At 42.0% G+C, this 26391-nt stretch overlaps 1 protein-coding gene across 1 annotated transcript in view; it reads right to left on the reverse strand.

Annotated features, from left to right (window-relative positions):
- Nucleotides 1-922: 922 nt before the first annotated feature.
- CMTM8 (CKLF like MARVEL transmembrane domain containing 8) overlaps nt 923-26391 on the reverse strand; it is a 113870-nt gene continuing 88401 nt past the window's right edge. Inside the window, exons 2-4 of the mRNA XM_081285384.1 lie at nt 23228-23401; nt 12670-12786; nt 923-11074 (exon numbers count right to left, since the gene is read on the reverse strand). Coding sequence (XP_081141510.1) covers nt 10991-11074; nt 12670-12786; nt 23228-23401 — 375 coding nt within the window. The 3' untranslated portion in view covers nt 923-10990. The remainder of the gene's footprint in view (nt 11075-12669; nt 12787-23227; nt 23402-26391) is intronic.

Consider the following 26391-nt stretch of genomic DNA (forward strand, 5'->3'; position numbering starts at 1 on the left):
GGCACCAGCTGTTTGCTTCAAAACAGCTAGCCAGAAGGGAAGTTTGACCCTGGCCAGTGAGGGCAAGTTGACTTTCGATTCAGACAGTGAAGCTATTTGATACTTTTCTTTCATTTTCTAATTATTTCCTGTGTTTGCTGTATCTCCCCAAGTAGTCTGCAGGCTCCCATGGAGGATCCGCTTTATGAATGCTCGTGAGTGTAACTTGGAAGACCGGTTCCTAGCCCATGCTTTGGGCTAGGTAGAAAAGGGGTCAAGGAGAGGACTCCCTAATTCCTTAAGCAGTGAAAGGTCTGCTTACAGGGCCTGCTTCTGCTTAGTGGCCCTTTGGAAAAAGCAGGTGGGACTCTGCCAGCTGGTCTGCCTGCAAGTGAGGCTGTCTGGACCTCAGTTTCCATTTGTGAAATGTTGAAGCAGATAGATGTGTGAAAATGCCAAGGAAGCATCGCATGAATGTGAAGATCCACAGCTGTGTGTGCCAACACTTTCCACCAGGACTGCTGGTTCTTATGCAGAGTTACCAGCAGAGAAAGAAGAAGTGTGCGTGTGTATAGGGATGGGGGTGGGGAAGGCAAGACATGATTCTGGGGTCAAGAAACTCTTGCTATTTGTTTTGGTCTGAATTCACATTGTGAATGTATTTGGAGACAGGGTCTTAGTAGGTAATTAAGTTAAAATGGAGTTGTGAAGGTGGGCCCGATCCAACATCACTGACATCCTCTAGAACACAGACAACACACACAGGGAGGAGACCACGTGGAGACACAGGGAGCCACCTACAAGCCAAGGAGAGCAGTCTCTCCTAAGAAACCACACTTGTCAACACCTTGACCTTGAACTTCTGGCCTCCAGAAGAGTGAGGAACTCAATTTTGGTTGTTTAAGTGACCCCATTGTGGCACTCTGCTATGTCAGCCTTGGCAAACTAATACACCATTTATGTTTTAATTCAGTATCGGGGATTTTTTAAAAAAAACAAATCTCTTAATCATTGCCCAAAACATCGATAGCATACTTAATCTTTTAAATGAAAAACTTGTGTTTTTATTTAATCCTTAAAACTTGGGAATAATATTTCCTTGCCTTACAAAGATAATATGTGCTTATTATAAAATGGAATCATTGAAACAATCATTTAAAGTGAAACAAACAAAAAAAGATTTTTAATCAAGGCTTAAAGTCCCCCACATCTAACTGAAATTTCTCTCCTTTGACCAACACTTCTCTCTGCCAACCTCATTCCCACCAGTAACTCGCCACCATTGTGAGTGTTAGACTTCACACTCCAAATAAGTGAAATCATGCAGAATTTGTCTGTGTCTGTCTTCACTTAGCATAATATTCTCCAGGTTCATCCATACTGTAGAAAGACAGGATTTCCTTCTTTTTAAAGGCTGAACAGTATTCCATTGTATATATCCACATTTCTTTTTTCAATCCACTTATCAGTTGATGGACGTTTCGGTCGTTTCCGCTACTTAGCTACTGTGAACAATGCAGCAATAAAGTTGGGGGGTACCGAGGTTTCTTTAATACACTGACTTCATTTCCTTTTGATATATAACCAGAAGTGAGATTGCTGGATTATAGGGAAGCTCTATTTTTAATTTTTGAGGAAATCACCATACTGTTTTCCATCTACATTTCCATTAACAGTGCACCCTTTTATCCACATTCTCACCAATCCTTGTCTTTCATCTTGATAACAGTCTTTCTAACAGGTGTAATTATTGTGGTTTTAATTTGTATTTCCCTGATAATTAGTGAATTAATTAGTTGTTAGCTTTTAAATTTACCTGTTGGTCATTTGTGTATCTTCTTTTGAGAAATGTCTATTTAATTCCTTTGCCCATTTTTAAATTGGGTTATTTGTTTTTGTGCTATTGAGTTGAATTCTTTATATATTTTGCTTACTAACCCATTTTTAGATGTGTAGCTTTGCAAATATTGTCTCTCTAAACTTAATCTTTTAACTAAGACCAAGTCTAAGTGCTCAAGCATTAAGTATCATGCACTTAGCTTATAGGAGAGGTTGTCTTTCAAACTCTATTCTCATTTTATACACAGTTCCCACAAGTGTAGTGGAAATTAAAAGCAATTAATTCAAAGAGGTTAGGCTGTTGTAGAAGGGAGATGAACTATCATATAAGAGCCTATGCTATTAACATGCACAGTGAGGAAAATGCTTGCAAGTATATAAAAAGCAGGTGCAAAATTAATAACAAGGCCATTTGGGTGGGACTTTGCTGGATTATAGCACTGTTCATAATGACTATCATCCCTTATTTTCAAAAAGTGAAATCAAGTCCAATGCTAACAAACCAGGGAAGACTATTACATTTTTTAATAAAGATTTTTAGCCAAAATGTCAGCTAAATATAGTGGAAGAATGTTCTAGAATTATGTAAGGCAGTAGAATAGTGTAAATGCAAGAACTTCTCTCTGTGTAGGTGAGGTGTACAGATGTAAATTCTCACAGTTCTCTGTATTAGGTATAAGGTAGACAGGTGCAAATTCTCCCATTAATCCATTTTTATCAAAATTTGTAAATGAGAGCTTTGCAGATGTATGGAACAGAATACAAACTTTCAAAGATGAGAAGCCCACACTCCCTTCATTCTTAGCTCCTACCTTACCCATGAAACCTTGCATAAATAAGACAAATGGCAGGGCTGGGATTGTGGCTCAGTGGTAGAGCGCTTGTCTAGCATGTGTGGGGCACTGGGTTCCATTCTCAGCACCACATATAGATAAATAAAATAAAGGTCCATTGAGAAGTAAAAAAATGTTAATGGCCAAAGACTATCTTCCCTTCTGAAGAGACCAAGGCAATGAGTGGGTACAGTCCTCCACATGGTTTGAAGGCAGTGGCTCTGGCCACTTGTCCACCTTTATAAGGGAGCCTGAAGATGTTCATTTTTCCACTAAGAGGATCCTATCTTTTCTGCCTGATGAAACTACTGCTTTCTTTTGTCTTCTACTTAAAAATTATTTTCTGATTGTGAAAGTATTTTATGCTCACTGGAGAAAACTGGGGAGAAATTCAAAGAAAAAAACAAAGAAAATCAAAATTGTCTGATAGTCCTTCCACTCTTTACTACTTGACTTGCTCTGCCTTTTTGTAAACTCCATTATGCCATAAACATTTCCTATAGAAACTCCTCATAAGCAGTTTGAGTGGCATTGATTTTTTTGCATACTTTTTTTTCTCCATCATGTATTTTGAGAAAGATGGCACTTTAACACTGATCTTTGATTTAAATAAGCAGCCCCTATTCAGCACAGTTTGAGAAACTTCTCTGCAAGAAATGTAAAGGGAATTCATCAGTGAAGTGCAGTGTGAAGAACAACTGGGGTTCTGAATAAACTTGGGAGGGAATCAGTTGGAGTCCATTGATTCAGTCTCATTGACCAGGCGTAACTATTTAAGCCTTCTCCTACAGTGGAGTTTTTAGGCTGACTTTAGCTTTTTTCTTCCCTATTACACATAAGACCAGGATTAACATCTTTGTGCATGAATCTTATACTCCTAAGTTAGGCATCCCCAAGTCCAAGGGAACATTTTAAAGATTCTTTGTATATACTGCCAAGTAGATTTCTGGAAACGTTGTACCATGGTGTCCCCACACCCTACATAGTCCAGATGTTTGCAGTAGACGAGGCTGGAGAAGAGAAGATCCTTAGTGAGAAAATCTCAGTCAGCCCACATGGTTCTATTTTTTCTTCTTGAAACCTTAAGCAAGTCACTGACCACTCAGTGGAGCCTTGATTGTCCTTATAGATAAACAGAGCTGTGGGAACTGCCTAAGGAGAAGACTTTCACTCCTGCAGGGCTAGGGATCAAACCCAGGGCTTGGTGGATGCTAGGCAAGCCCTCTACCACTAAGCTATGCCCAGTCCAAAAGGAAGACTTCTTTGAAGGTCAATCCACCCTATATATGAAAGTAACTTGTCAAGTGAAAGGCTGTAGGATGAATCATATGAACTTGCCAATTTTGTCTGTCAAAGAAGCTAACAGTGATACTTTCATGTGGTCCAGTCTAACACTGTATCATTAAATGGCCGGAAGCTATTACACACCATGACTCACAAGTGAGTAATCATTTACATGTTCTATAAACACATCAGCTAAGTTGTGTGTTTGTTAGGGTACTCAGCTCATGAACCATTTGTTAGCTCTAATTTATTAATCTTTTTTTTTTTTTTTTGGTACTAAGAATTGAACCAAGGTGCGCTTAACTTCCCAGCCCATTTTTATATTTTATTAGAAACAGGGTCTTGCTGAGTTGCTTAGGGCCTCACTAAGTTGCTGAGGCTGGCTTTGAACTCATGATTCTCCTGCCTTGGCCTCCAAGTCGCTGATTACAGGTGTGTACCACTGTGCCTGACTTATTAATCACTTTTCTAAACAACCTAATTTGGAGCACCCCTAAATAGATCCACAGGTTCAGCTCTTCACTTGCAGGTCTCTGCTGACCTGCTCAGTGCTGGGTTCCCTGTGATGCACAGAGACCCTGTAGCCCCAGATCTAATCACCTCGGCAAGCTTGCCTCATCTTCTATCTTGCTAATCTTTCAAGGTGTTCCAGAACTCCTCCTGACCAACCAGAGTCTTCACTTCAGTAGATGTTTATTAAGTACAAAGTATTCTTGGCATCATACTGAACTCCAAAGGGAAGATGGGGATAAAATCTCATCATTCCAGCTCTCCAAAAGATCACAAGTCAGATGAGAGTTAGATGGTAGAAAATGATTTGACAGCAGAAGAGATCAAGAATGGACATTGAAAAACATCCCACGCTTTCTTTTAAAATTGATCTTATCATCTGGCATTGTCCCTGTGACCAAAGAGGCTAAGGCAGGAGAATCACAAGTTCAAGGCCAGCCCCAGGAACTTAGCAAGACCCTGTCTCAAAATAAAAAATAAAAAGGGCAAGGGATGTAGCTCATCGGTAAATCACCCCTGGATTCAATTTCTAGTACCAAAACACAAAACACAAATAAAAAACCCAGCTTTATCAAGACATAACTTACTTAAAAAATGTGCCATTTTAAGTGAAAAGTTTGTGAAATGTGTCAAACATGTACACTTAGCAATAGCCATCACAATCAAGACAGAACACCTCTCATATCAGAATATTTTCTGTTGGGGCTGGGGTTGTGGCTCACTAGTACAGCACTTGCCTCACACACGAGGCAGTGGGTTCAATCCTTAGCACTACATAAAAATAAATAAATAAAGATGTTGTGTCCATCTACAACTAAAAAAATATTTCCTGTGCCCCTTTCTGTCCAATTCATTTTCAGCCCCAGACAACTACTGATCTGCTTCCTGTCATTATAGATTTGTTCTGTTTTTTGCTTGAATTTCATACAGATAAAATCTAACATTCGGTTTATGATCTGACTTTTTTCATTTAGTGTAACATTTCAATGATTCATGTTCACATTGTCACATGTATCAGTAGTTTATCCCATCACACGACTGCAGCATACCACGATTTGTTTAGTCATTCACTATTTGATAGACATTTGAGTTGTTTCCAAATTGGGTCAATTATGAATATAGCTACTATGTATATTCCTGCACAAGTCTTTTTTATTTTATTTTTTGGTATTGGGAATTGAACCCAGGGGCACTCGACTACTGAACCACATCACTAGCCCTATTTTATAATTTATTTAGAGACAGGGTCTTACTGAGTTGCTTAGAGCCTCGCTTTTGCTGAGGCTGGTTTTGAACTTGAGATCCTCCTGCCTTAGCCTCCCAAGCATGCGCCACTGCACCTAGCCCATTCCTTACTCTTGTAGAGTCAACTGTTCTTTGGCATTTACTGGCCAACTTACTTATAGAGATGTAAACCACTTCTCAAGAGACGGTAGGCCTTTGAGACATAACAGGTGGAGTTCTCACTAACAGTTAAAATGTTTGGAGTTCCGATTGTAAATGTCACTCCTTCACACTCAGCTTTTCTATTGAAATGATCAAAGACAGGTCATGAGGTTCTCTTTTGAGCACCTGTCCTCCCTGCTGTTTCTTTCTAGAATCTGTCCATGCGATTACCCTCTGAACTCCCTCAGGAAGGCTTGAGGAATTCTCTCAAATAGCTTCTCAAAATTTCTTCCTCCTATTCCTTCTTCTTCTGTCTCTTCCTCTTCTCCTTCTTATTTTTTGGTATTGGTGATTGAACTGAGGGGTGCTTTACCACTGAGTCATATCCCCAGTCTTCTTGAGTTTTCATTTTGAGACAAGGTCTCACTAAATTGCTTAGGGCCTCACTAAATTGCTGGGGCATGCCTTGAACTTGAGATCCTGTAGCCGCAGCCTTCAGAGTTGCTGGGATTACAGGCAGGCACCACCATGCCCAGCTTCAAAATTTCCTTTATCTAAAGTTGATTTATCTATCCCATCATTACTGTCAGGACTCTATGGTGGCTTACTATGTCTCCAAGATGTCCTATGTACTGCTTAGGATGCATGCTGTTGCAAGAAATGGAATTAGTTTGAGTAGAATTGTTTACATATTTGCTAAGTCAGAGTTTGGAAGCTTTCAGGGCTGAACTGATTCAGTGGCTCAACAATGTCATCCCTGATGGTTTCTTTCCACCTCTTTGCTCTTCTTCTCTATGAATGGCTCCCCCTCCTGGTTCAAAATATTTGCAAATGACTTCCAAGATATGTATTTCCTTAGTTGCCTTCCAAGGGGAGGACTATCACTTCAAGGAGTTGCATTAGAAAAGTCAGTTATGTAATCATTCCATCATCTATACATTTACCAAGGCATCATACTGTATTCCCCAAATATATATAGTTATTTGTCAATAAAAATAACAATTAAAATATAGGATAATAAAACATTCAATGAGCACCTACTATATATGCCAAGTGCTTTAAATACAATATTTAATATAATCCTCCCATTGACACCTGCAATGAATATACTCACTTTTCACATTTGCTAGGTGGATGACTTATCAAATTTCTTAATCTCCTTGTACCTTGTCTGTAAAATGAGGATAATCTAGTGCCTACTTCATAGGGTTGTTCTGAGAGTAAATGAAACAAAAGATAGAAACTCTTGGCACGGTGCCTGGCATATACAGAGAAGCTTCAATATACATTAGGTATCTCACGTACAGAGTAAGCATGCTTCCAGAACTCCTAAGCAAGCCCTGGGTTACATGATCATCTGTGAACAAATCACAGTAGCCAAGGAGTGGGTTAGGAGCCACCTGCTCCATTCCTAGAGTCAAAGTGGAGTCAGCCTCCCTTAAGTATCTGGGTCGTAAGTAGAACAGACATCAAATGAAGACTAGGGGCAGTAAACAGTAAGAAGGAGAAAAGATATTGGGGAGAGGAGGGAGCTACAAGGTCTTTTATGTCCTGGATTATTTTAGTTATTCTGAATATTTTAGCAAAAAAAAAAAAAAAGAGATATTTACCACTGATAGGAAAGTTTTCTCAAAATATATCTTCCAAAAATAATCTTCCTCAAGTTCCTGAAGTCACATCTCATATGAGGTCAAGCACTTTCTCTTAAACTCTGTCTTCTTTTATCTATACCTAACTTTATATAATCTCCAACTTATAACAATATGCATTATAATCTTCCCTATTATCCTAAGTCATCAGCACTGGTACGGTTATCTTACCTTCTTTTACAACTGCCTGCTTACAGTTCACATTTGGTAACAGAATGTCACCAGAAGGACATTTATATAAGGCCAAGTAGGTGCCATCATTCTTAGTATGTGTGTGTGTGTGTACAGTTTAGCATTATACGCCCAGATTATTTTCTTTGAAGATACATCTTTTCAATTACATTTCAATAAAACCCATTTTTTTCCTTTTAAAACACATCTTTTCAATTAAAGCAATAATTGTCGGGGGAACAAAACTATGGACTTCAAATTGGTTTTCCACCCGAGGTTCATCTTCATTTAGCATTTCTAAATGTCGGTGCTCTACACAGAGATTTGTTATGTATTTTAAACCTTTTGTGTGCTAAGACCCTGAGGGGGTTTTCCTGTGAAGGGAGCAATTTAAAAATCTGAAAATAAATTATTGGTATTGAACATTCTTGTCTCTAGATTTTCTTGTAGTTTTCAAATATTGGCTAAATATTTATCTTTTGGGGGTATGGGTTGGAAATAGCTATGGGGAGAGATTAATTGCCTAAAGCATTTTATTGATCTGCCATAAGTGGGTAAATACATCAAATTAAAAACTCACCCAGCTCCATCAAAAAGCACATGAAGGGTTGAGAGGCGAAGGCAGATGTTGAGCACAGATGATGGTAGAGATGAGTTTATTGTATGCTCTCTCTGTAATAAGATTTTTTTAAACCTGTTCTTTTCTTCTCTCTCTCTCTTTTTTTTTTTTTTTTTTTTTTTGTACCAGGGATTGAACTCAGGGGTGCTTAACCACTGAGCCACATTCCTAGCCCTTTCAAAAATATTTTTGTTTAGAGACAGGGTTGCACTGAGTGCCTTAGGGCCTGGCTAATTTGCTGAGGCTGGCTTTGAACTTCTGATCCTCCTGCCTCAGCCTCCCAAACTGCTGGGATTACAGGTGTGTGCCACTGAGCCTGGCCAGAAACCTCTTCTTAATGTTAGCTGTAGGTACAAGGCTTTTTTGTTTGTTGTTTGTTTACTTGTTCATTTGTTTCTTCCTCCTCCTCCTTCCTCTTCGGCTTCTCCTTCTTCCCTTGAGACAGGGTCTGACTAAGATACCTAGGCAGACCTTGAACTTCCGATCTTCCTACCTTACCCTCCATCCCCAGTGTCTGGAATCACAGATGTGCACCACCGTGCCTGGCTTTTTCTACTGCTTAAAAGAAAAAAATATAAAGAAAACTAACCCAGTTCAAACCTTATAGTTTCATCTAGTGACAGAGCATCATTTTGTTTTCTAAAAATTATTCATGAACAAGATCTCTCAGCATGCACAAGAGGAAATAAGATCTTCCTTTCAGTTAAAAAAAAAAATAAACACTTCTTGTTGTTGTTGCTTTGGTGAACTCTCAAGGTAACACGGAGTCCTGCTCCTGGAAAACCACAACAAAAGACAAGACAGCAAGTGGCCTGCCCAGACACCAACTGATCACTGCTTTTTAAAATAGACCTTTTGGGGGATACCAGTTCAAGAGAGACCCAAAATTGTAATCTCTTTGGAGACCATTTCAAAGTGTGGTTTATGGCATCCTGGAAGTTACTTCCTGTAAACATGGCCATGGTTATAGGAATAAGGTACTCTCCCACAGCATTTAAAAGCAGTCTTTTTCTTTCTTTCTTTTCTTTCTTTTTTTTTTTTTAAACCATTTCCAGGAACAAACCTCTGTGTAGATGACTGTTTTCTTGCCTTGTCTGGAGCTTTGATTGCAATACCATGTGCCTAAAAGAGTCCCCACCAAGTATGTGAAGGTGCATACGAGCCTGAGAAGAACAGATGGACAGAGAAGTTATTTCAGCTTTTTTCTTTTTCTTTCTTTCTTCAAAATCTATTCAGTGGCAGGTTCTCCTGGTGATGACATAAAATCAGCTTTGAGAGGTTCAGGGCACCAATCTCTTTGCAGGTCTGTGTTGAGAAAGCTTGACCTTCCAACAGGTTGCTCCCTGCTGGCACAGTGGTCCTATGTGCCCCCTGGCCACCCCAGCCCCATCCCCTGCCCTATCCCTACCCTACCTCTACATCTCATTTTTGGAATTTCCTCCCCATTATCTCTTTGGGCCTGATCTACAACCTAAGAACCTTCTTCACTTGGATTTTTAAAGGCCTGGGGTGGCTATTATTAGATACTGAAGAAGTCTTAACTCTCTTGATTAGGTGTAGACAGAGCTCGGAGAAGGAATTAGAAGCAGCTGAACAGGAAGACCCACACAAACAAGACCCAACAGAAAGAAACAGCACTGCTAAGCAATTAAGATACCGAGAAGAGACCATGGGCAGTCATGTTGACCAGAGTGCATGGTGTCAGCTCTGTTCATGTCATTGACTCATCTACTAGTGTTTCTGTGGTTTTTATGGTTTTTCAAACGCTCATATCGAAAAATCACCCAAGATACCTGCTGTACCAGCAAGAACCATCCTGCCAAAACACTTCTAAGTACAACCCTGATCAGAGTTCCACCCACCATCTGTTAACACCTACTAATAATGTTACAGTATATCTGTGCCAAAGATTTGAGATATTGAGACTTTTGGGGTCCACGAGTATCTATACATGTCACTCTGGTCAGCAAGATAGTTTTAAGGTATATGCAAAACATTCATCCTACTTATCCTTTTAATGGCTATATACTCACTTTTAATATGCATTAGAAAAGAATGAGGAAGGAAGGGAGAGAGAGAGGAAGAAGAAGAAGAGGGAGAGGGAAAGGGAGAGGGAGAGAGAGGGAAAAAAATATCAATCCCTACATTGAGCAGCATCACCTAGTATGAATTCATTATCAAACTCAAGGCCAAGTCTCAATAGATGATTTGGGGGCCCAACCTGTTAGGGTGTGAGAATCATGGGCTCTGTGATACTCAGATTTGAGAAGATGAGTCTCTCCTACCACCCTGGCCAGTGACTGTGGACAAGTTGGGTTGTACCAGGAAGAACACTTTCCAGAGTCTTTCATTTTTCAGCGGACACATTAGCTGGAGTTTTGCAACATTTAATCACAAAAGAATCTGGCATTTTAAAAGTTAGTTTACAAACTTGACACATTCTTAATATTAGCAATTTATCTATTTATACATTGTCTAAGAAAATAAGGTCTGGGAGACATCAACAAGATACTTAAGAGTTCATTAAAAGCTATAGCACTTTGCAAATGAGTATCCAGTTTAATTGTAACAAACCACTACCAGCGAATTTAACTAAGTATATAAAAACATTAGTTAAATACAATTCTCTGGAAATATACATTATACCAACAGTTGTTTTTACAGTGAGATTCTTCCTGTTTTGAGTTTTTTTTCCCCCTTTTAATTATCAAAATGGTAAATCACTGCATGGTCCTGGATCTCCATGCTGTAAAACTGAAATATGTGTTTCCAGCGTAGCAGACGGTGACCAGGAAGGCGAAGAACTGGAGAAAACAAAGCATAATAGAAAAGGGGTTTAAGGCACATTCTAATTAGCAAAAGTTATCATTTCACCTCCACTGAGTGAATCATGTACTCACGACATTCCCCTGACTCCAGGCTTCTCATCTAAAATTACTTTATTGGTTCAATTACTTTCTTCTCGAGCAATTTCTGGCCAGGCTGATTTTAGCTTTTGGAACATGTCTGGAAAGTCTATAGTTCTGCTCAAACCACCTCGGGGAGTTCCAATAAGGAGTGAGTATGGTGGTGCATCTATGAAAAGTCGATCACTTCTAATTCAGCACAGGCAATTTTCGACCTTGGATTACCACAGGGTCAGCTCGCAGAAACAAATTGAGGGGGCCAGAATAAGCAACGAACCTAGATGGGGGAGGAGGAAAATTCAGGCCCTTCTTAAGGGGGCAAATACACTCACTGCTAGCCCATCCTTGCTGTATGTTAACTGGAGTCCAGTCTTACCAAAACTGGAGATGTTTTAATATCATGTGCATTTATGTTCTCTACCTTTTAAAGGTGATTTTCAAATCTAAACAAAAGTCAAGAATATAATGAACCCCTACATACCATTAGTTTTCCTTTATTTTTTTTTTTTTTTGGTACAAGGGATTGAACCCACAGGCACTTAACCACTGAGCCATATCTCCAGCCCTTTTTTTATATTTTATTTAGAAATAGAGTCTTGATAAGTTGCTTAGGGCCTCACTAAGTTGCTAAGGTTGGCTTTAAATTCTCAATCCTCCTGCCTCAGCTTCTGCACCTGGCCATACCATCATTTTTAGTGTAATCATTCTGTCATTCCTGTCTGATCACCAATCTCTACTCCAGATGGGCTTCTTTTGGGCATGGGATATTTTAAGGCCAATTTCAGAGCCATTCTTCAAACCAGTTTTTTTTTTTTTCCTTTTGTACTGGGGATTGAACCCAGAGGCACTTAACCACTGAGCCACATCCCCAGTCCTATGCTGTATTTTATTTAGAGACAGGGTCTCACTGAGTTGCTTAGTGTCTCACTTTTGCTGAGGCTGGCTTTGAACTTGCAATTCTCCTGCCTCAGCCTCCCAATCTGCTGGGATTAGAGGCGTGATCCACCACGCCCGACATTTTTTTAATTAGAAAAATAATATACAATTATGGTTTTAAAACAGTATGCAAACACATAAACTAAAAAATGGAGGTTTCTCATCTTATTCCCCTCATTTTCCAGTCCCAATCCCTGGATGTAAGCTCCATCTGTTTTTCTGGGCATTCTGAATGCACAAACATTTCCACTATTATGCTCATTCTCTGCAACCTCCTCCACTTAATAAGCTGTAGGCAGTGGAATCGTTCCAGACAGTTCTTCTCTCTCAGGTACTTACCTTCCTCCATTCCACTTTCACTTAAGCAGAGGGCTTCAACCCGATGGCCCTGCAGCCTGCAGGTCATCTCACCAGTTTTTGAACCAGCAAATCAATTGCCCACTTGTTACTATTACAAGTGGCACTTTTTCCTGTAGATAACTTTGTCCTCTTCCCTAAGTAATCCTTGGGGGAAGGAAGAGGAGGAGGGCTGTGAGGAGATGGGAGGGCTCACTCACCGATGAGGCCGCCCAGCTGTTGAAGTTGTGGTTGCCCCTCTCTGGGGAGACAGAAGATGCATCCACAATGGCGGCAGAGAGGTATAAGACGAAGGCACTGCCATTAAAGCACAGGCCCTGGGGAGAGGCAGAGGGGCAGAGTGTTCAGGGTGAGAGGGACCTCAGAACTGGCCAGAATTGCAAAATCTCAGAAGTGCAGAATTGGTAAGGGGCCCAAGGGGAGGACAGGTGGGGGAGGAAGCTGTGAGAAACAGCTACAAGAGGAGAGGGTTTGGGGCTGGGGTTGTGGTTCAGCAGTAGAGCGCTCGCCTAGCAAATGCGAGGCACTGGGTTCAATCCTCAGCATCACATAAAAATAAATTAAAAAAAGAAAAGAGGAGAGGGTTTCATACCAGCTCATGCACCAGAAGTCACTCCCCCCAGCAAGGCACCTCCATGTTGCTGCTAAATTAGCCCTTACTCTTCCTCAACTGGTTCTTGGTTCTTATCTAATGCAAACTTCAGCATGGTGACACATTGGTGGAGCAAGGCAGGCAGAGGCAGGGGCCACATGGTGAGAATTGCCGTGCTAAAGCTGGGAGAGACCTTTTTTCCAAACTGGCCGGGCTGATGTTCTCACCTGTGGCTCTAAGCAGGCATGAGCATTTCAGTGAGCTCCTCTGGCCACACAGCCAGTTTTTCAAAGTAAAAAAGAAGATTGTAGATATCATCACAGCCCTTTAGGAACTAATCTTGCCCTTGGTTTCACCTTATTATTTTTTTTTTTCTATTCTTAGAGAACAGAGATATGTAAATCCAAGGAGGTAATTGGTTTTGAGTTATATTTAAACTCCAGGAATTCATAGTCTGAAATGTGCAAAGCTTGGTCATGTCTGAACACCAGTGTGGGTGTGGTGGGGTCGGGAAGAACCTAACAGCCATACAGGTAGGAAGAGGGAGGCATCTCAAGGAGTCAGCCCCCTGTGGTCTAGCACCTCCCCCTCCACAGTTCAGAGGGGAGAGGGATGGGCAGAGGAAAGAGGAGGAGGCAATCTTTTCCTTCTCAGAGGAGAAAAGGTACATATAATTTTCCAGATGTGGGTCCCAGAATTTTGAGTTGAACATCCTTGTGACCATCTCTGCCCCTTGTTCATATGGCCCCTGGGTTAGGTGATGAGACTCTGAAACAAGGGCTGTGTCAGGATCAGATGCAGGGTTTGGGCTGCCCCTGATGTTCATCTATCATTGATAAATGTGTCTCCAAGAAGCTCTGGTTTCCCTAAGTGACTGGTTTTTTTTTCTTTTTCTTCTAGTACCAGGAATTGAATCCAGGGGTGATCTACCACTAAGTTACACTCTCAGCCCTTTTATTCCTTTATTTTGAGACAGGGTCTTAACTAGTTGATGAGGCTGGCTTTGAATTTGCAATCTTCCTGCCTCAGCCTCACAAATCAGTGGGATCACATGGGTATGTGCCACCATGACCAGCCATCTGAAGATTTTTTTCCTCTGATATTGGGGATTGAACTCAGGAGTGCTTTACCACTGAGTAACATCCCCAGCCCTTTTTTATTTTGAGACAGGGCTAATGAAGTTGCTTAGGGCTTTGCCTAGTTGCTGAGGCTGGCTTCAAATTTGTGATCATCCTGCTTTAGCCTCCCAAATTGCTGGGATTACAGGCATGTGACACTGCCCACAGCATCTGTACATTTTAAAATACATTTATGTTTTTGGTTGTAGTTGGACATGCCTTTATTTTATTTATTTATTTTTATGTGGTGCTGAGGATCAAACCCAGGGCCTCGCACGTGCTTAGGCAAGCGCTCTACCGCTGAGCCACAACCCAGCATTTTTAAAAAAGAAAACATTGCTCTTTTTTCACATCACTTTTTAGAATTTAGAGCTTTGCACATTAACTATTTCTCAAGTAAAGGTCTTCCCACCTTTTTAGAAATGCAGAAATAGCTGGGCAGGGTGGTGCATGCCCTATTGAGTGCCCCTAAATTCAATCCCTGGTACACCCTCCCCTCAAAATAGCAGAAGTAGTTAAATGTAGCTATCTTTAAGTAATAAAGAGACTTTAATTTTCATTTTGTATGACTTTTACTTTTTGGGAATTTGAATTATTTTTCATTGAACTAGCCACATATTACTTTTAAAACATTAAGAGACTTATCTATCTATTTATTTATTTTAAGGTAATACATGCTCATGGTTGCCAGACAATCCAACCTGGACAGAAAAACCTTGAGTAAAAAAGGCAGCGTCTCCCTTTCTACTCCAACCCCTCCTTTTGGGTGCAAACACTTTAATACAAATGGAGCCATGGAATTATTAACTTGATTCCTCCACCTACATTTAAAAGGTACCAAAGACATTTTCACAGGTAGTTCAAACAGACTGTGATTCTTGTCATGGTATTAGTGCCTCAAAATTGAACTCTTCCCCTATTGATGGGCATGTTGCTATTACTTGTTTTCCAGGATTACAAACACTACTGTAATAACCATCTTTGAATGTGTATTTTGGGGGTACCCATGCATGGCCAGTTCTCCAACAGGGATAAAGGGACTAGGTGTGGTGGCACATACCTGTAATCCCAGCAGCTTGGGAGAGGCAGGAAGACTGCAAGTTCAAAGCCAGCCTCAGAAACTTAGCAAGGCGCTAAGCAACTCAGCGAGACCCTGTCTCAAAATAAAATACTAAAAAATGGCTGGGGATGTGACTCAGTGGTTGAGTGCCCCTGAGTTCAATCCCTGGTACAAGGGGGAAAAAAAAAGAGTCCTTGAGCAAATATGTGAATAATGAAGACATGCAATGGCCCTGTCTCCCAGTAAGTGTGGCCCAGTCCTTTTTTCTGAACTCTACAGAAAGGAGAAACTTTTCTACTTCCCTTGCAAACAGGGAGAGGGATGAGTAGAAGACAGGCCATTCTTTTCCATACACCACCTGCCAGGGGTCCTGCTGGTATTCACAAGACTCCATTAATACCATCTCACAGAGCTTAACTTTTTGGCTTCCCAGTCTTGCTTAATACTCCCCAAAGTAAATATGTCCCAGGGGATGTCTGAGTTGGGGAACTGGAGTGAAAACATGTGGAGATATGAAAGAAAAAAGAAGAGCAAAGAACCAGTACCTGAGGTTGTTTCAAAGGTTCAACAAAGAGAACAGGTGATTACAGAAACTCAGAGGGCTGAAGAACATCACTGAGCCTCACAGAAATATGAGGTCTTACTGCTGTAAAAGAAGCAAGTCCCCGAATCAGGGGCTGTTCAAGCCGAAAGAAGTTAAAGCTTCCCTGTTGCAAATCCCAGTTCTGGACACATCCCTGGGCCATGGTAACGGCAGAGTGACAAGGACAACACCGTACTTTACTTGATCCCTGTTCCACACAAAGGCACTCTTTTTTTTTTTTTTTTTTTTTTTCTCAAATAAAGGCACACACAGACAAAAGCCATCCAATAGCTGGCAAAGCTTTGTTGATCCTCCACCTTGTGTTATTGGTGTCTACAGTTTAAAAGACCCAACTGCTGAGGATGCTTACTCCCTTCACGGTAGAGAGAAGGTAGATTTAGATTCATGGAGGTTTCTTCAAGGCTGGAACCAATTACTGAATTTCATTACATGTGACTCTGAGCCACACAGGTCAGCCCTGCACAACCTCCCTGCCCTGGGTGAGACCCAGACTCCAAGTGACCAGCTCCAACAACAGGTGACTCACAGCCCTCTGCAGTGGCCCAGTTTTTAGAAGTTCCACATAATTGAGGGCAGTGTTATACATATGACACATACCAAATAAACACTTCTTGATTCAAAGGGTCAGAACTGAGCTTTATTTAAACTGGTTTATTTTTACACTGCTGTGCACAGTACTGTCTAGTTAGCTCGACTACTTCCAACATCCCTTCAACTCCTTTGGTCACAGAGGTACTAGAGGAAGCCTACTTACAACTTCCCTAAATACTAAGAGAAATTTTAGGTCTGAAGGCAGTGGGAAGAAGCCCTGACCATGTGTAGTGAGCATGTGGATTTGGCTGTTGGGAACACGACCCCAAATGAGTAACTTAAGAAAAAGTTTATTCCTCTCTCACATCACAGGCTTGAGCAGCCAGAGCTGACGGGGGAGGCCTCAGGGTGACAGGAATACAGCCTCTTTCCTTTGTGTCAGTCAGCCATCTCTAAGGTCTTACTGTTTTGTACATAAGAAGGTTAACACTGGCCCAGCTGCATCCCAGCTAATAGGGACATGGGAGAATGTGCCCTGTCTTAAGGTTATGGCCCAGAGGTGTGGCCCTGCCTCTTTTATCCAATAGCCAAGCTTAATCCTAAGGCCCAACTAGTGCCAGTGTGGCTGGGAAACCTAAACTACCTGGGTGTCCATGGGCCTAGCTGAAAATTCTATGACTAGAGAAGAAAATGGATACAGAGGGAAAATGAGCAGTCCCTGGTGCTGAATCTATTCAGAGAGCAAAGAGTACAAGACTTTCAGGTCAGCCTCTGGCACTGGGTCCTCAAGAGTTCCAAGGAAGACAGAGCCACCTGGATCACCATCTGGCATTCCCCAAGGCTCAGGTCCAAGTGAGCAGCTGGGAAGAATGGGTCCTTCCTCTTGCTCCCCTGGAACTTTGCCACTCTTCTTAGTATTCACAAAATGTCATTTTGCTTAATATTATAATTAGCCTTGTGCATCTCCTCTGTCTTTTCCATCAGAGTTCATCTTTTGAGGGCATTAGGATGTCCTACTCATCCACCACTTGCCTTTCTAAATCACCAAGTATTAGTGGAAGAGATGTTCAGGTCTAATGGAAGAGATGTGGTCCAGGCAAAGGCTGAGAGGGTACAGAGTGACACCAGACTGCTCCCTATCCTGTCCACAAGCAGCTGCTGGAGGAGCTCCATGCTACTCAGGGTGTGGCCCACAGACCAGGGGCAGCAGCACAACCTATATATCTCTTAGGAAAGCTCATTCTCAGACTCTGACCAGACCTACTGAATCAGGTCTGTGGGGAATTTCCAAGTAGGACATATTCTCAGCAATATGAAGAAGAACTGTATTTTGAATCCACAACAAAGGGAGAAATGATGAAGACAGAATGTGGTGAACAAGAAAGGCCACAGGATTTAGGATGGAGGAACAGACTTGGATGTCAACTTTTGTCCTTCATCCTGCCCCTGACTGGCTACAAGTCACCTCTTTAAGCTCTTTCCTCTGTGCCTTCCGCTATCTGTTCTCTCTTCTCCTATGATAACAGCATGGCTAGTGACCACTCAGAGTCAAGATCCTACTTTTCATTTTTCTTGGAAGGACTTGCAGTCACATGACCCTGTTTAGACCAATAGGATGCAAGCAGATGTAATGAATGCGACTTCCACATCATGGCTTTAGGGGAAGAAATGTGCCCTCCCCTTGCCTCCTTTTAATCTTCTCTCCTGACTAGAAAATAGATGTGATGGCAGGTGTTGAAGGTGCCACCTTGGACCCCAGGCAGAAGGCAAGGGTTAAAGATGGAAGAGCCAAAGATAGGAAGAATGTGAAATGTGAGTTGATCTCATAGACCATGTGACTTACATGAGCCAGCTTTATCTTGGATCTCTCTAGTGTAGGGATCAAAATGACAACTGAACTGATTGTACTCTTAATTTACAAAATGGGGAAACATACAAGTCTCACACATCTCAATGGAGACAGTGCTGTTATAGACCCATGTGAACTGTAAAGTGATCTACTTGTATAACCTACTCTTCTTATTTGTGTTTAATGACTGTGTCAACTAGAGGCCAAATAGAGGCCTAAGCCAAGTCACTTAGAACCTGACTGTGCCTTTCATACTAAATCACTACTGGTTAATGGGAGACAGGAAGACTCAATGAGTCCAAGTCACAATGTGGTCCTACCAGGTGATAGCAGGGCCCTAGCTCTGTAGGCTTAGGTAGACTGGCTTGAAACAGAGCCAACAGGAAGGTGTCCATTTCATGTCTCTCAGCCCTCGATCATGAATCATGTGCTGAGTTGAAGGGTCTTTTGGAAGCTTTGCAATAACAAACAGGACTCTTTGGAGCTGCTATACTGAAAAGATCAACCAGGCACATCTAGGCGGCCACTTCCTACTCAAGATGGCACAGTGGAAACGGTCACTTCCAAGGTCAAGAGAAATTTGAATATCCATGTGCCATGGGAACCAAGCAGACTCCAGGGTTGAAAACTGTTGTCAGCATTAGGAGACCTGTCTCCCACTCCTGGCTACCAAACATCCTCTGAAGGCCTCAATTTCTTCATTTGAAAAATGGAAATAATCCCATTCCTCCTTTGCAGAGTTATTATGAGGATTAAATGATGTAAAAAATAAAGGATTCAGAACATCATCTGCACACAGTAGGCACTTAAGAAATGGCAGGTGCTCTTCCCAGTGAAATAATGAAAGCATCCCCTGCCCTTTGGAGCTCACTGGGATTGCAGGGAGGCCAAAGGAATGAGCAACAGAGGATGAGTCCTTGGGAAGTACCCTTATGGAGGCCCTAGTGGTTGGTGCTAAGAGGAGGGACAATTTTATTGCTTTGAACTTTCAGCTCCAATCAGATTTATCATAAAACGCATCCAAGCCTCTCTGAGAAAATGATGTTAGAACAGCTGTAGTCCAGGACCATAGAGGTACTACTGGAGACCAGCTGCTGCTCTTGCTGGTCTATATCAAAAGAGGATACAAGGTGATTGTATACCTCTGTAGACCCATTAAGGGAATGGATTATTATTAAGATAGATTCCAGTACAAAGCTCATGCCTTACCAGCTGGGGAGCTGGATCATGAAACTATTTTTTTCCAGTGTTCCAGGAGTGCTCTTCCAGCCAAGTTCCTGGGGACTACCAATCCCTGCTCTGCAATTGTAGATTCCCTAAATACTCTGAAAATCAAGAGCAAATCCAAAAGTCATCTGGTAGCAAGAACTGATATGGAGCAATATGGTCTTTACTATCCCTCGTAGCAAGAAAAGTCAGACGTTCTTGCAGAAACATTAACATGCCTTATTAGAGTGCCATCCCAGACTTGGGCGCATATGTCACAGATTGTACTAAAGGCACCAAATTACTTTATTACCATTCTAGACTTTGAAAAAATATCTTAACTTACATCTGGCCTAAAAGTTTCAAATCAGGGATTTGGGGCCTATAATTATCTCCAGACCAGTGTTTCTCTCATACTTTTAGTTTCCTAAAAATTATTTGGAATAATTTTCATAATAGAGATTTCCATGCCCTTTAGAGTTTCTGAGCCAGTCAGTAGAGTAGGACCCAGGATTTGGCATTTCTGACAAGCATCCAGGGATGTAGCTGGTTCAGGGCACGTGTTTTAGCATCATGATCCTAGGAAGGCTCATCCAGCACCAGGAGCCAATTGGCTGCTTCAGTCCACAGTCCTAGCCTAACCCTTGCTGTGTTCCCCATTAGTACCAGGACCCAACAGGGAAAGCCAGCACTCCTGGCCCCCAGACTGCTCTGTAAGAGATTCTGCTGGGCAGAAGGTAACACAGAAGTTTAGTCTGAGTCTTTAGTTGTTAGCAGATGGAAACTTTTTCTAGTCCCCCCTCTGGATCTTCAGTTAGCACCATTTACCCAATCACAGATGCTCTGGGAGGTCGCAAAGGCATTTCTTAGTTGGCACAGCAAACAAAAACCCCAACCAAAAGCCAGACATGTTTGAGCTGTAGCTTCCATCAGCAGAAAATGAAGTTTTTAAAAAACTGGCTGTAAATATGTTATAATTGGTAGAGTTCACACTTCTGGATTCTCTTAGGAAAACAAACAAACAAGTCAGCAATCCTGGGGGCAGAGTTTCAGATTATTTCTTTGTGAAATGACGAATGTTCTCAAGTTAAGATGCTAAGAAACTGTGCCTGGGGTGGCAAGAATTCAGCACCAAGCTGAGTTTTCTCACTTGTTTGACCTGTCTGGTCCTCACACATATAAGTGCCCAATTCCTGACTGCTTTGCTTAATGAGATAAATAATGAAATGATTTCAAAGGGACTAAAGGTCCCAGTCCCTTGACTTCTTATTGGGGTTTTTACCTGCCGCTAAGGTAGAGGAGCACCTGGAGCAGGAGGTCAGGAAAAAAAAAATCTGGGTAAAAATTAAGACACACGGACCCCCAGTGTATATGAATCTATGCAGTCATGAGATTCCAAACCTCAGTTTCCTTATCTACAAAATGGGGACATTATGAACTATGCAAATCAATCTCTTAGAATCAGGGATTGTCTGCAGGGTCAAAGTTGATTTTTGAGAACCTGCCATTTAAGGCAAAATTTAAAAATTTTAATGGAATAAATCAATATGAGAGTTTTGAGTTCCCTTCTTGGTTTATTCCATAAAAATGTTTAGTCTCCCTTATGGGTCCAACAAGAATTTTTGGAAATAACGTTTTACTAGAATACGGGCATGCTCACTCAATCACAAGTTGCAGATGGCTGCCTTTGCCCAGCAGGAAGAGGTGACTAGTTGTGACGGAGACAGGATAGCTCAAGATGACAATACTAATTGTATGGTCCTTTATTATTATTATTATTTTTTTAATATTTATTTTTTAGGTGTACTTGAACACAATACCTTTATTTTATTTTATTTATTTTTATGTGGTGCTGAGGATTGAACCCAGTGCCTCGCACATGCTAGACGAGCGCTCTGCCGCTGAGCCACAACCCCAGCCCCAATTGTATGGTCCTTTAAAGAGAAAGCTTGTCGTCCTCTGATCTAGACAACATAACTAGAAATTGAGACTTGTACAAAAGGGTAAGTAAGTAGCCCAACATTTTGGTTCCCTGCTACACTGTCTGAGCTCCTCTTCTTCCAGGTTCATGTCACTTTCTTTGAGACTGACATTAAGGGCTCATCTTTTAGGGCTGAGGCAGGAGCTCAGTGGCAGAGCACTTGCCTACCATGTGTGTGAGACACTGGGTTTAATCCTTAACACCACATTAAAATAAAATAAAATAAAATAAAGGCATGCTGTCCATTTACAACTACAAAAAAAAAAAAAAAAGAAAGACTCATCTTTCAGCTGGGTACATGCCTATAATTCCAGCAGCTTGGGAGGCAGAGGGAGGAGGATGCGAGTTCAAGGCCAGCCTCAGTAACTTAGTGAGGCTCTGGGCAATTCAATGAGAACCTATCTCCAAATAAAACATAAACAGCATTCCTTAAATGACCCCACATACTTTGAGCATTCCCTCACCCTGAGTTCCTATAGCTACTATTACTTCAGGGTGCTGTCTTTGAATACAACATACAAACGAATCTGTCCTTCCTGTACCCACCGGGGGGAAAGTAGGACATTGATCCAGTGCCCTAGAAAGTCATGAGCGCCTTGCTTGGAATTCCTTTCAGAACCTGCAACATACTCTTAAAAACTCTAATGGAGAATCTTCACTTTTGGATGTGGGAAAACAGCCAAGAGTCAGTCAATCTATTTTGTAAAATAAAAGGAGACTAGTTTCTTGTGGGGCTTAACTTAGCTCTGAAGGCAACTCAGAGAGAACAAAGCCAGGTGCATCTGAGCAGTGACAGCGTGGTTTGAAAGCCTGCCAACTTAACCCGGGTCCAGAGCCTCCAAGTGGGAAATGTTTCAAATTTAGCTCAGAAGTCAGTTATTCAGAAATGAATATTTTTTTTCTGACATATTGGTTGAAAGCAAACAAAAGAATAGTATACCTGAATGTGAGACTAGGCACATCAGAAGGTACCTCAGAGCTTTGTTTTATGCATACCGACATACATACATGGAGCACCACTGGATTTAAAAAAAAAATCCTATGGCCACTTCAAATTCCCCAACAAGACTGCCCATGCTCCAAGGCAAAGGGACCTCCACCTTCTTTCTCTGTGAGTCCACTGAGGACATGTATTGAATTTTCAGGATAAAGCTAAATGTCACTTCCTTTCTAAAGAGTTCCAAACTAAGGTGGCAACTCTGTCACACTGTGCATAATCCCATATGGCATGTGGCAGAGGGACTGTTATCTGCACATTTTCTTATCTATTTCCCCTTACCCTGTGTGTTTAGCTTTCTTTAACCTTCAGGTAGCATAGTTCCTGGAGCAGGACAAAACTCCAGTCACCCTTGATTGGAGTGCGAGGGCGGCTATTTGTTTTCTACAGTAATTTTCATTTTTCATCCAAACTCTTCACACACAAAGAAATGTGATGTGCAAAATATTCAGGAGAGGGTTGAAGGAAGGACGATCTGCAGAGGCTGGTGCCCTGACACTCCTGCTTCTAGGTGACACTGTCTACAGAAAACTAAGAAGCAAGCATCTACATAAGAGAGCCCAGCGTTTCTTGATTCAGTCTCCTGAGAATTGGTTTGCTAGTGAAATGAATTCCTGGATCTTCCAACGTGCCCAGTTTCATACATCTCAGTAAAAGACTTGAGAAGCCATCAGATGATGCTGATCCTGTATGCTAAACTAGGTTGTGTATGGCTTGGCCCACTCTGCAAGGGCAGAGAACCATCTTGAACTAAGTAGAGGACTCTGGGCCATCCCACCTAGTGGGCTCTGGACAGGAACACCACTCATGGCTTCCTTACCACTGTTGTCCAGGGCACCTGAGGAATCCTGGTGTAGGTCATCGTTATGTAGATGATGAGGAAGAAGACGGTGAGGACCCAGTAAAATACAGCTACGAACATGACCCAGCCAAATGCAGGAACCCGGAAGTACTCGGTCCCGGCGATAAGTGTCCATACCAGTAGACCCAAGACCTGTAAAATGGTAGAGACAGTGGAAAAGAAAGGGGACGGGGGAGGAACAGGGGACAGAGAAAAAGATAATTATACAGAGTGTCAATTACAACTCTCTTGAATATTCACACATACAAACCCATGATTTGAAAATAGGGATTGTAAACTCTTATGCCCACAAATACTAGGAGGGTAAGATCAATGACCATGGCAGGCAGGTTTGCAGCCATGGCAAATAAGAAAATCCATGTCTTGTGAAAAGGAGGCACTCTCTATGCAGCTCTGGCTGATTTTAGTGGACTGGTTTCAACAAATCTGCCCCCTCTTTTCCTTAGAAGAACACAGAAACTCAAGTTTGCCCATGATAATCTTGTTTTTAAAATATTAGCACTAATTAAGAGTCTTAAAACACCACTCAGGGCAAAACAGCAACTGTGGCTGGAATTTGCTCTCAGAATGGTACTTGTCAAGGAAACAAGACTGCAGGTCCACTCAGAGGCGGTCCTGGGGCTGATCTGCTCCCAAACTCTGAGCCTCTGGGCATTCCCTGCCTGCCATCGCTGCCCTGCTCACAGATGGTGGAGAGTGGTGGCCTGAGAGAGCTGTCAGAGGAAGAGCAAGCCAAGGTCCCCGAGCAGACACGATACTTGGCATGTTATCACAAGCGGCACACTGTCCCAGCAACAGCTATTCAACTCTTTGCCACTGCAGAGCAAGGCCAGAGCCAAAGCCACATCAACGTCACTTGCTGAGTCCTGGCACAAGAAACTGACCTAAACCGGAGGTGTCTAGAGTCCTGAGCAAAGGAAGGCCAGAGAAAAGTAGGCACTTGCATTCCAACACTTTCCAGAGTGCTGGACAGAAGGACTTTATTCCTGAGTCAAGGGAAAGTTAGAGTCTGTACCACATCCCTAGGGGACACCATCAAAAATTCAGGGTGAACTCTGGCCATAAATGCTGGCTTGCTGGGTGACTCAGGACAAAATATTTCATTTCCGTTTTAGCTTTCTTTGCAGTCTGCAGAACAAATACTAAAGTAACGCTAAGCACACAAAGCTGGGAAGATAAATGTTGATCATTCGTATACCACGTGCGCATCTACAATGGTCAGGCTTCTTGTCATCGGAAAGTGGGATATGAACTGAACAGATCCTGCTTATAAACAGCTTAACATCTAGGGGTGGGAACATCAGACTAATTAGAACTGAAAGTCACTATGCAGGAATATGGTCAGGTTCCATATAGGGGGACATCACATTATTGGCAGCTACAAGAAGTGTCAGAGAAGTAAGCTCCTAAGACAGGTGGGAAAGTAATGTTCTTGCAGAGTGTGGCATGAGCAAAGGTGGCGGGTGGGGAGGGCTGGGCTACCTTCCAAAACCAGAAGGAACATGTATGTAGTAGGTTAAAAAGGGTCACATGACACAGGCCCAGGAAATCTAAGGATTTTGTACTTTATCCTAAGGGTGAAGGTTTTAAGCAGAGAGTGATGACATCTGGTTAATTTTTTTTTTTTTTTTTATCAGATCACACTGGCTGCATGCAGAGAATGGACATGTGGAGGGTTAAGCGGTGGTCTGAGGGATGAGTTCAGAGATGGTGCAGGTACCCAAGTGGGAGATGGGGATGTCTTCAAGACCAGTGAGGTGGGAGTGAATATTGAACAGTTGGTAAATTCATGACAAATTTCAGGAGCAGGCAGGACTTCATAGATTACATATGGTGGTGTGAGAGGATACAGTGGAATGACTGGTCCCAGGTCTCTGGAAAGGTTTAAGAAGTGGTTTAGGGTTTCATTTGTTCAGCTGGAATGACAAAGGAGGAAAGGTTGTGGGGGTGGGGGGGGTGGGAGGGGATGCTGTTGATGAGCTCAGTTCTTAATCTGTCAAGTTTGACATGGCTGCCAGACCCTCAAGACAGGTATTTTAGTTAGCTTTTCACTGCTGTGACTGAAGGACCTGACCAAAATAATTGTAGAGGAGGAACAGTTTATTTAAGGACTCATGATTTCAGAGGTCTCCATCCATAGACAGCAGGCTCAATTCCCCAGGGGTTCCAGGTAAGGCTGAACATCATGGCGGAAGAGAATGGCAGAAGGAAGCAGCTCACATGGCCATCAGAAAGCAGAGATCGAGACTCCACTTGCCAGATACAAAATATATACCCCACAGCCACATCCCCAATGAATCACTTTCTCCAGCCACACCCCACCTGCCTCCAGCCGCCACTCAGTTAATCCTATCAGAGATCAATTGACTGATCAGATTAAGGCTATAACCCAATCATTTCTCCTCCAAACCTTCTTGTATTGTCTCACATGTGAGCTTTTGGAGGACACCACATCTAAACCATAACAACAGGAATTTTAAAAAGTAGATGCTACAGGGAGGAGATTTGGGTCCTTCTTTAAGAAGCAAGACCTCAGTGAGAGTCACGAAGCCTCAGGTAGGATTCCCAAGGATACTCTACAGTTGATTCCTGAGAGAAGGACAACTCTCTGTGAAAGTCTGCATGCCTGTGCTGGGAAGCAGGTGACAGAGTCTGAGTGTTGCTATTTCTCCTCTTTAGAGTTGAACATGGACATATCTTTTGTCTCCTTGATGTTGTATATGGATACTAAAGAAAAGGTGCTTAATGGAGATGTGTGTTTGTGCATACATCGGTGGCAATAAAAAAGTGAGGATGTACAAAATGGATGTGACTCTAGAAAGCACTGAGCCTCACACTAATGGGGATTTTGAGCCCCAATTCATCCCAACTGACAGGTAATCTATACCCCTATGTTTGACATTCCCTTGGATCAGTAAGATTGGTAATGGGTATAATCCAGCACAACAGCATCTGAAACAACATTTTAAGGCCTCTTGATTCAAACTGAAAGGGTCAGATGGGCCTTTTGTTGATGATTCACAAAAGAAACAACAGTGAATGAATGATTGCAAATGTGTTTATGGTGCTCTTCCAGGATTGCAAAGGTTTAAGGTTCACCTGACAGCTCTTGGGCTATGAAT

The sequence above is a fragment of the Spermophilus citellus genome, assembly GCF_964194105.1.
Source record: "Spermophilus citellus genome assembly, chromosome: 3".
Classification (NCBI taxonomy): Eukaryota; Metazoa; Chordata; class Mammalia; order Rodentia; family Sciuridae; genus Spermophilus; species Spermophilus citellus.